The 10,885-nt window shown below is 37.4% G+C and overlaps 1 protein-coding gene across 1 annotated transcript; it reads left to right on the top strand.

The window, feature by feature from the left end:
- Positions 1-4,889: 4,889 nt before the first annotated feature.
- LOC147858683 (nucleolar-like protein) lies at positions 4,890-9,437 on the top strand. The gene is made up of 15 exons (XM_087325670.1): positions 4,890-5,042; positions 5,290-5,311; positions 5,445-5,612; positions 5,705-5,778; positions 5,859-5,915; positions 6,038-6,202; positions 6,308-6,430; positions 6,527-7,147; positions 7,227-7,419; positions 7,488-7,684; positions 7,823-7,933; positions 8,045-8,196; positions 8,276-8,554; positions 8,920-9,234; positions 9,319-9,437. Exons 1-14 carry the CDS (start codon positions 4,890-4,892, stop codon positions 9,182-9,184), a joined length of 2,580 nt encoding a protein of 859 aa, XP_087181796.1. The 3' UTR covers positions 9,185-9,234; positions 9,319-9,437.
- The last annotated feature ends 1,448 nt before the right edge of the window (positions 9,438-10,885 follow it).

Raw genomic sequence — 10,885 nt, forward strand, 5'->3', positions numbered from 1 at the left:
AATGAGGACAACAATGCTTCAAGCACCTTCCAAAAGGAGCTCTATGGGTATAGGTAACCCCTTAGTTCTAAAGTTATACTTTTCTAAATACACTAAGGCTTTAAAACTTGGTAAAACCCTTATCCCCACAATCCATGAGCTACTAAAAAAGGATCCCGAGTTGTGCCACTTACCTAAACCAATGATTTGCTAGAGAAACCCTCGGAACCTTCGTTCTTACCTAGGAAGGACCAAGTTTCTTACCAAGGAGTAAAAAATTAGTGCACCACATATACATGTATGCACATTTTGACTTTACACTACATACACATTTATGCACATGCACACATATATTATCTCGTGCACATTGCACATGTAAGAGAATTATATGAGCACTATGCACATACTTTGCACACATGGGCACATTACACATGATACTTGCACATTGCACATGTAAGCGAATTATATGATCACTATGCACATACATTGCACACATGAGCACATTACACATGATACTTGCACGTGCACATTTGCGTATAACAAAATTTCTACCCTTCGTTTGAACTACTTTAGGACAATACATTCTTACGTTTTTCCTTACCTTGTAAAGGGTACATTAGAGGAATCACATATAAGACCCTCTAATTATATACCTAAATCAAGGTAAAAACAAAAACCTTAGAAGCCTAAAAATCCACTAAATGTAATTGTCACCTAACCCCAACGGTAAAAAATATAGCTGTTGAAATGACCGTTACATATTTGAATGTTCTCCCATTTTGAGACTAAAATTTCCCCGCGCTCACCCATATAAAAGTGAAGAGTGAGAGTCCATCACTTGTGAGTAGCCTTTTGCAACTATATGTGCTTTATGCTTATATCTTGAAAATCTATTTCAATCGAATGACTTGCCTATGTTGAGGCCGAGGGACCAGCTCCCATGTATGATTCCGCTCAATGGAATTAAGTTCAACTTCCATTGCTGCTTTCCAGTTTGGAAGAACAAGGGCCTCTTTTGCTGTAGTGGGTTCTTGTGATTGCACAACAGTGCACAGTAAGGCAAAGTTGCATGATTGAAGAGGCCGTTGTGACCTGCGTGTTCTTTTCATGTTTGTAGGAGAACTAGCTGTATACTCATGAAGTTCAGCATCGGAAAGATGGGAATCAGGAATAGTGGCTTGAAGCCTCTTCGGAAGTGGTTGAAGCTGGTGTGTAGAGAGAGTGGAAACAATTGGAGTTGAGGGAGAGGTTTGAATTGTTGACTGAGTTAGAGTTAGAGTAGGAGTGGGTGGAGATGGGGGGCTTGAAGGTGAGACACCTTCGTCTGGAATAGGAGATTCCGGAGCAGCTGAGTTTTCAACCGTGAACTTAGGTGAAATGCTAGAGTCATCCATCTTGGACTCCAAAATATGAACATCCCTAGAGATGACTAGGGACTTTGATGTTCGATCCCATAACTTGTAAGCTTTAGATTGTGTGTTGTAACCAAACCTGAATGTCTTGGTTTTGGACTCAAATTTAGTGAACATAAGCATCACAACCAAAGACTTTAAATGAGAAACTGAGGGTTTTACAACTGTAAATGCTTCTGCAGGGGTCATTGCATCAATGATTAACATGAAGTAGCATGCACCACCAAGAATAGTGGTTTTCATTGAACCACAAAGAACCATGTGCACTAGCTCCAAGATAGATGTTTCATGGTGAGTGGCTTGATGAGGGAAAGGCTATTGATGTTGCTAGCAATTAAAGACAAAAAACACATGGGGTATTGGGAGTTTTGAAAAGAGGAAGACCCTCAACTAGCTGTGAAGAGGAGAGCTTTTGAAGAGAGTCGTAGTTGAGAGGACCAAACCTTGCATGCCCAATGTGGGATCTTCTTGTGCCACCAAGGCGTGACAGCATTGAAGAACATGAAGAAGATGAGATTTGGATTTTTCAGGTGGCATAAACCCCCTTCTTGTGTGCCACTAGTTACAATTTGTAGGCTGTTGGTGTCAATGACTTCCAAAACTGAGCTATCAAAGTAGACAACATAACCTTGCTTACTAGCTACAATTTTGTAGGCTGTTGGTGTCAATGACTTCCAAAACTTAGCTATCAATGTGGACAACATAACCTTGCTTAGTGATTTGGTAGACCGAAAGTAAGTTGGCGGAGATGTGAGGCACATGTAGTACATCTTGGAGAACGACAGGTCCCTCATTCAAAGAAGTGATAAGAAACACATTACCCACATAGGAAGCCTCAATGCTTGAGGCATCTCCTATGGAGATTTGAGAGGAGCTGGGTTTGACATCATGCAAAACAGATTTGTCATAAGTCATGTGTGCAGTGGCACCACTGTCTTCTAACCAACTCATCAATGGTTGAGGTAGTTGGTCCAACCAAATGTGAAGAATGTTCTTCAATGCTGAGGAAAACTGTTTCTTTGGTGGAGTGGGCTGAGTTTGATTTTGGTGTAGGTTGACTTTTGTTAGACGCTGAGTTTGCTTTCCTGGCATTGTCCCTTTTCTTTTTCTGACAGTTGGGCTGAATGTGACCTCTTTGTAGGCTGTGTTGTTTGTTGGTCTTGGATTGGATTTGTTGTAGGAGTTGCCATGGTGCTTCAATTTTCCTTTACTTTTGGCATGTAGAAGGGTTTCATTAGAAGTTTGAGCACTTTTCTTCCTTGTGGCCCTGACTTGAAGCATGCCAATAAATGTATTCATATCAGATGTGCTGGGAAGAAGAGAAAGTGTGTCACAAAAGGTTGAGAATGATTCAGGCAACTTCATCATTGGACTTGCTTCCCAAGGAAACTAGTTCTTTTTGGAGACTAACAAATTGCGTGATTTTATCCATGATGTTTGGAGTGTCATGAATCTTGAGATTTTCTAGTTGACTCTAAAAAACTATCATTTGAGCATGATTAGCTCTATGATACCTGTTTTTGATGTCTTCGCATAGTTCATTGGCTGTCTCTTCATTTGTATCTTGAAATTGACGGGCAATCCTCAATTTAATATTAAACACGAGGAAAGCATGAGCACGAGAATCCTTATCTAGCTGAGCTTCAATCTCAGCTTTAGATGATGTTGTTGAAGAAGATGAAGTTATCGGTGGTTTATTCTCACTACCATTAACTACATTTGGTAGACAATGGTACTGTAGCAAGGTCTTTATCTGCAGTTCCCAATCCAAGATGGACTCTTTGTTACAGTTGAATTTTAGAACCTACCACTACGTCATTACAACATTTAATGCATTGTTCTTTTCTCTTCACTCCTCCACTACATTAACTCAATATGTACCTAGGAATGTTTTTTCTCCATTCCTAAATGCAGGGGTTACAAAACCCACTCTCATTTATTTAAAGGTTTTGAGCCTCATGAAGAAATATAATTCTTGCTTTAGCTTATTGTTAAGCTGCTGCTAGCCTCTTTAGCATCTTAAAACTGTTCATTATCATGGCAGTTGTTACTAAAATTTAGTTTAGAGCTTTTGGCATCAAACTTTCATAAAGAAAAGGTATCCAATCCTCTTTGGCCCATATGACTAAATGACAATAATAAATTTGCTTGGTAAGGACTTTCCTATCAGCCAATACAGAATGCTTTCCGTCATCTGCTTGACAAGAAGTTTAAAATCTCTTGTCGATTTCCATTATCCACTCTAAAAAAATGGTTCTTTATCCATGTACATCAATTTCACCAAGAAACAATAAACTCTTTTCAGTACTTGGAACATATCAGCATCATAGAATACTAGTTGGTAATTGCGAAAATAGATTGTCATCTAAGTCTGATTCAGTACATCATTAACATGAAGCAATGCATCAACATTATCGCGTTTAGGGAGTTACCATTGAGTTTGAAATAACATTAGATTAGAGCCTTTTGTATCTATTGGTTTTTCTCTTTTGCATTCTTTTTCTTGTCATCTGCATTCTTCTAATGTTCAAGTGTTGGAGGGTGGCAGCTCCAGACCTGCACTCTCTTTCATCTTTTTCAACAAGAGTCACCTATTTTATTCCCTCTTATTCCTATTTTATTGTACCTGTTTGGTATTACAAGAGTCACCTAACTGCCAAACAACCATTTCACCCACTGTCCCCAATTTTGTATAAATAGGCTATACCAGCCTCTTTTGTAAAGACTTTTACTTTTGTTGCTACTTACAAACAAGCTCTACTCTTTGGCTGCCTCTAGACTGTCTACTCTTTGGCTGCCTCTAGACTCGCTACTCTTTGCAATCATTTTTCTACTGCTAACAGCTTTCTCACAGCTTGGCTGTGTCTATTTTGTTCTAACGACTGTTCCGCTGCTGCTATTAACAGCTTTTCTCACATCAAGTTCTCTCTTGAAGTACCAGCAATCAGGTTTTGTGTGGCCTTTCCTACCAGATGGTGGCATGTAACACCAGAGTTAGTTTTACGTTTGTTTCTCTATAAATTTGCATTAGATTTTGTGTTCCTTCTGCTATGAATACCATAAGCAAAGCCACTTCTCTCATAATTGAGCTTCCTTACCTCTTCAATTAATTTAGAGGCGTTAGCCCCATCAAACATCTGGTTGGAGCCATTAGACAATGAGACTACCAATTTCTCCAAATTGTCTGGAAGATTCATTAGAACGATCAGAACGAATATTAAATTTTGTTTTTTATTGGAAGGCTTGCATGCCTAAATCTTGCAATTGATTCAATATGCCATTAAAAGTGGATATGTGCTCATTGGCAATCTTTGACTCTCCCGATTGCATAGATACTAGGTTTCTTATGCACTTTATTTATGGGTCTATGGTTTTCATATGTTGTTCTTAGCATTTCTCAAACTTCATCGGCAATGTTGTAGTCCTTGAGGTTCACAAGGATTTCATTTGTCACAGCCATTTGAATATATATAATGGCTTTCTTATTCAAGCTAGACCATGGAAGGTCTTTCAAAGTTGTTGGCGTCTCACTTCCAGAAATTAAAGCTTGTGCTATCAAATATTCTAATGTCATGGAATGATTTAACGGAGTCAAGCAGAGAATTTGGCTTAGATGCAAAGAAAACTCAAAAGGAGAGAGAGGAGATACATGTAAGTCTTTGGATCCCCCTAATAATCTATTTAAAGGGCACTTGAGCCAGTTGACATTGGCCAAGTGACCCAAATATGTGTTAGAAGCTCTCAAGATAGCTATAGTGTGAAAGGGCTTTTGTAAATGTACAATGTATAAATGGAGAATTCTTGGGTCTTTACACCGTTGAGTTTTGTGTAAGCTCATAATGTTGAAGGCCGTAAACATGGAGACATTGACTCAAATCATATCCGTTATCTATTCAAGCTTGATAACATATTCATTTTGGGTGAGTCCCCTCATGTATGGTGAAGTCATTTAATTCAGATATGAATACAAGTATCCACTGGGTTTGGGCCAGTGAGTTAATCAGCTAAAAACGTCTTGTGACATATTCTCTGATACATCTTGAACTTTAAAAGTATCATCCGTATTTCTTTTATCACAGGCTCAATGGCAGAAGAAAAGCAAGTTTGCTTTGCCCGATGAAGAAGAGGAAGCAATTTTAACACACCAAGGAACTGCATTATCATATGTTGATGATTTTGAAGACAATCTCTCTGGGGAGGATGACGAGGAAGGGAAGGAACGTAAGAAATATAAAAATATAAAAACATAAAAACACTGTTTCTAATAATATGTAAAAGCTGTTTCTCATGTGTTCTTTTTTATGAAAATACAGTGGATGAGGAGTTAGTGAGAAAGTTCCATTTTGGTGGGGATTTTAATGATGGACATGCTGACCAGAGTGAAAGGGTGAATACATATGAGTACTTCAATGTTCATTTATTCAAGGAATATATTCAGCTTGATTGATTATTTGTGGTTTTCTATAGGTGAAATCCAAGAAGGAGATTATGGAGGAAATTATCGCGAAAAGCAAATTTTACAAGGTTTTGTTTCTTAGTAAATTTTGTCGAAGTGATTCACTATGTAATCTGTTCCTCTTTCATTCAGAAAGATGTTTATTTGGTATTATTCTATTGTTTTTAAACCTACGGATACCTCATAACAGGGGCAAAAGGCAAAAGAAAAGGAAGAAGATGCAGAATTAAATGATCATTTGGATAAGGAATTTGCTGAATTGTCACGATCTCAGGCTTTGATTTCTCTTGTGCGACCAAAGAAAGGAAAAGCCTTTAGGAAGGATCTTGATACTGATCTTGCAGGTGATGGAAAGGTAAGTTTTCATAATTCATAATGATTATTACTAGTATTAAAAAGTAAGAATATGAATATCTTGGTTGCTGATTATCTAATACATATTTTATGGTGTCCGTAAAAGCCTGATGACTTTGACAAGCTTGTTAAAGAAATGGGAATGGAGATGAGAGCCCATGCCTCTGACAGGGTGAAGGGAGTTGAGGAGTTAGCAGCGGAAGAAAAAGCTCTTCTTGAAGAACTTGAAGTACTTGAGCTTTTGCAGCTTGTGTCTATGTTGAGTTGGTAAACATTTACTAGAGTAAGTGCTTTCCAAATAACTAATTGACTGTGCCAACTCCAGGAAAAACGTAGGAAACGGATGCTTGGGGAAACTGACTCTGATGACAGTGATATTGAAAATTCGCCAGCCAGACAAAATTCTTTGAGAGAAAAGAAGCGTAGACGATCAGAAGTCTCAGGGGATGATCTTGGTGAAAACTTTGCAATGGATGATGATGAACCAAAGGTAGGCTGGGTGGACGAAATACTTGCTAGGGATGGCAATGAAGAAGAAGATTCTGAAAACGAAGATGATTCTGAAAGTGAAGAAGAAGACAATGATGATGAAAATGGCAGTGATTCTGAAGGTGGCGACTCCAGTGGATCTGAGGGTGCCAATGATGAGTCTGATGATGTTTGGGAAAAAAGTGATGAGGATAATGAACTAGTTTCCTTTCAGAAAGCAGAGAATCAGAAACTAGTGAAACAACAAAACCTCAAGTCTTCATCAAAAAGAGTTAAGCATGAAGAAGATGGCAAGGGCAGGTCTGAGATCCCCTTTGTGATTGATGCTCCTAAGAATTTTGAAGAGCTCAAAAACTTGGTTGATAATCGATCAGTAGCTGATCTTCTTGTGATCATTCAACGGATACGAACATGCAATTCAATACGTTTAGCTTCTGAAAATCGAAGGAAGATGCAGGTTCACACTCTTGCAAACTTGCTTTGCCATGATTTTATACTAATGTAATTTATTACAATGGAAGTTATTTCTTATGCAGATCTTCTATGGAATTTTATTACAATACTTCTCTCATGTTGCCAATGACAAAGTTCCTGCCTTAGACAAATTAAATGCATTGGTGAAGCCCCTAATAGAAATGACATCAGAAACGCCCTACTTTGCTGCAGTATGTGCGCGTGAAAGAATAGTCAGGATGCATAGCCAACTTGTAGCAAAGTTGAAAACCCCAAGTGAGTATACACGCATTATTAGTATCCCATAATTTTGTTACTTTATCTTGAATGAAAGTTTCTGTCAGGTTCTGATGGACCTTGGCCATCGCTTAGGAGTTTAGCCTTGTTGAGGATTTGGTCAATGATTTTTCCACCATCAGATTTTCGACATGTTGTAATGACACCCTCAGTCTTATTGATGACTGAACATTTGATGCGTTGCCCTGTTAATTCTGCAAAAGACTTAGCTGTTGGCACATTTATTTGTGGGCTTATATTATCTGTGAGTTAACCAAAATTCCTTCTTCTTTGTACTGTTATTTACAAGGTGATCACGCAATGCTCTAGTTTCATGTTGATATTGGTTATTGTGCAGTAACAAGCTTTCAAAAATTCTTAGCTTCGTACTGTGTATGTGCAGATAGTGAGACCAGCAAGCAGATTCTGTCCAGAGGCATTGTCTTTCTTGTATGCTGCTTCAGTATCAGCTTTACCTAAGAAAAATGGCTTGGAAGAATCAATCTCTCATGGAGTAAGTGAAAAGATAACGAAGGAAATCAATGCTAACTTTGTAATTGTCAGCATGTGAGTGTTATCTTTTCATTAAACTAAACTGCTAACATTTCTATTTGCATTGTTATAGTGTGGATCATTTATGCTGGAGCTTGTAGCATCTCAACCATGGCTAATGTTACTAAGTAAATTTTCCATTTCAATTAATGTGGAAGACTTAGATTTTGGCTGGGTAATGACAGCTAGTAAGGATGATGCTTATTTTGGTACAGACAAATTCAGGTCATTGTCTATTAGTATCTTCTTGGAGATGGTTTCGTAAATGTTATTTTATAACTCATCATTTTTGTTTCTGTGACAGGATATCTGTTTTGAATTGCCTTTTGGGCACGTTAGCAGGATTCTGTCACATATATGAAGATATTTCATGCTATCCAGAAATTTTCAACCCTTTCATAGTGCTGCTGCAAGCTCTATCTGAGCACAAACACCTTCCTGTTGCCATTGTAGAGCTGTTGAATAAACTACTTGGACAAATGCAAGAAAATATTCAGAAACATGAAAAGGTTCGGCAACCATTACGCATGAGAATAAAAAAACCTACTCCAATCAAGCAGTTCAATCCCAAATTTGAAGAGAAGTAAGATTTTTTAACACTTTCTTTCATTCTGCACAACCATGTGGGGAGTCTGTTATTTTAGGAACAAGCTAAGAATATATGGTCAGCAAAACCGTGGTGACCTTTATAATTGTCTAATTACAGGCTGTGTATGAACTCTATTTCTTAATCATTAACACTTTACGTGTTGTCTAGTTACATTATTAGGGGCTATGCTAGAGCTAGTAGCCCTGGTGCAACAGACGGAGTTATATGAGTATTTTATATAGAGATGCACCAGCATCAAGGGAAAGGAAGAAGGCTACCTGGAACATCTCATTTGTTTTACTTAAAAGAAATTTCTTGTTTCTGGGTATTTGATTGTCATATTGTTTCTTCTTTTAAAGCTTTGTTCGTGGAAAGAACTATGATCCTGATCGGGAACGAGCAGAGGGAAAGAAGCTGCAACGGCTCTTGAAACAAGAAGCTAAAGGTGCAGCTAGAGAATTGAGGAAAGATAACTATTTCTTATTGGCGGAAAAAGCAAAGGAAAAGGCTATTCATGAGCAACAGCGAGACGAGAAGTATCGGAAAGCAATGGCATTCTTGCAAGAGCAAGAGTCTGCTTTCAAATCTGGACAGCTTGGAAAGGGACGAAAAAAGAGAAAATAGGCTGTTCTGATTTCAGAGCTACGAGCTAGTCATGCTGCAGTATAGTATCGGTAAATGATAAGCAAATAATATTGTTGCAACTTATAAATGATTAAATGTATGTAGGGCTAATTTTCTTTTTTGTTACGTTACAGAGGATTAAGTGGCGATAGTTGAGGGCAATTGTATTTACTTTCCTCCGGAGTTTGATACAATTTTGGATGTAATATTAATTTTGATTTGACATGAAAAACACGAATGACAGAAAGATCAAAGTGTTTTCTACATTGGCGCACTCAATAGCTGCTTTGTATTTTTACATTTTTCATAATTACAGTGGCTTTGGACTTCATGAACACCAATATTACAAGTCACAGCATTGACGGTAGTTTTCATTATTGGATGTATGTTAATATTAACGTCTTAACATTTGGTATATTTATTTTAATGTCTTAACGTTCATAGCTGCTTTTGTGTTTAAACATGTTTCAAGTGTAAATGAACAAAATTGACTTATGGCAATGAGAAACCTTGTTTAAAACATTATTCTTGTTTCAAGTGTTTTAATCCTCTACGAAGTGCTGTTTCTTTAGTTCAGGTATAATCTTAAAGCTTTTAACCTAGCAATTGAAGCAAGGTCTAGAAATAATACTAGCAATTGAGCAACTTGAGAAAATAGGCCAAATAGGTTATATAAGAAACTTAAGTTGTGTGAAATTCGAGTTCAATTAAAGTCATTCGAGTTGCATCAAATGTCATTATAGCTTTTCATAGTGATCTGCTTTATTAAACTCATGTGATTTGAGTGAAATGACTTTTGCTAGTTTGTGAATAGTGGTAACTTTAATAGCAATAAATTGAGCACAATATACAGGATCATCATATATGTATACTGGCAACATGAACATAGGAGGTTTTGCTTGCTAGTGGTTTGTTCCAGGTTTTGGTTTTGGCATCGCCTACACAGCAGCATTTGTCACTGAGCTAATGGATCATCATCCGGGCCAAAGATGTTATATTTAGGGTTCATGTCTGCAATACAAGTTTGATTTGATAGATGTCCATGTCACATCAGATCTTGTTCTAGAGGAGATGGACATTAATCTGGAATGGCACCAGGTTGGTTTGATGTCTTCAATCATGTTTGAGACTTACATACACTAGTCAATTTCAACAATGGTAGATACTATGCAATACGAGGTTTAATAAATGTTGCAAAAAGTCTAATTATAAAAAATATCTACCTGATCCTAGACGAGTGAATGGCAGATGTCATGATTCAAGATGATCAACTCAGGTTAATTTATTTAGAGATGGTATATGTCATGATCTCTGATTCAGATGCCTATCTCAGATACTGAACTCATTTCTTGGGACATTGCTATATAGGCATTTATACCCTTCATTGTTTATCAAAGATGCTTAAATTTTTATGCAATTTATCATTATGCAAACCTTTCAACAAACATAAGCAATTGAGCAAAATGAAAAAACCAGAAGAACCATCAATGACAGAACACACTAGTACACAATCAAGATCAGCCTTGGAAGGTACCATCATCATAGCATACATAGTCAAGTGTTCTCTGGCCAATTCAGGAATTAGTAACAGCCTCTATGACATCTATGACATTAGCTAAATATAACCTATGCTAAGGGATTTAAATGCAGTTGTCGTTTAAAGGTATTTAATCCTGGAATCCGATACTAAGAACATAGTAA

This window comes from Azolla caroliniana, unplaced genomic scaffold, assembly GCF_043228905.1.
Source record: "Azolla caroliniana isolate FFs.n. ecotype wild unplaced genomic scaffold, voAzoCaro1.0.p SCAF_10, whole genome shotgun sequence".
NCBI classification, from domain to species: Eukaryota; Viridiplantae; Streptophyta; class Polypodiopsida; order Salviniales; family Salviniaceae; genus Azolla; species Azolla caroliniana.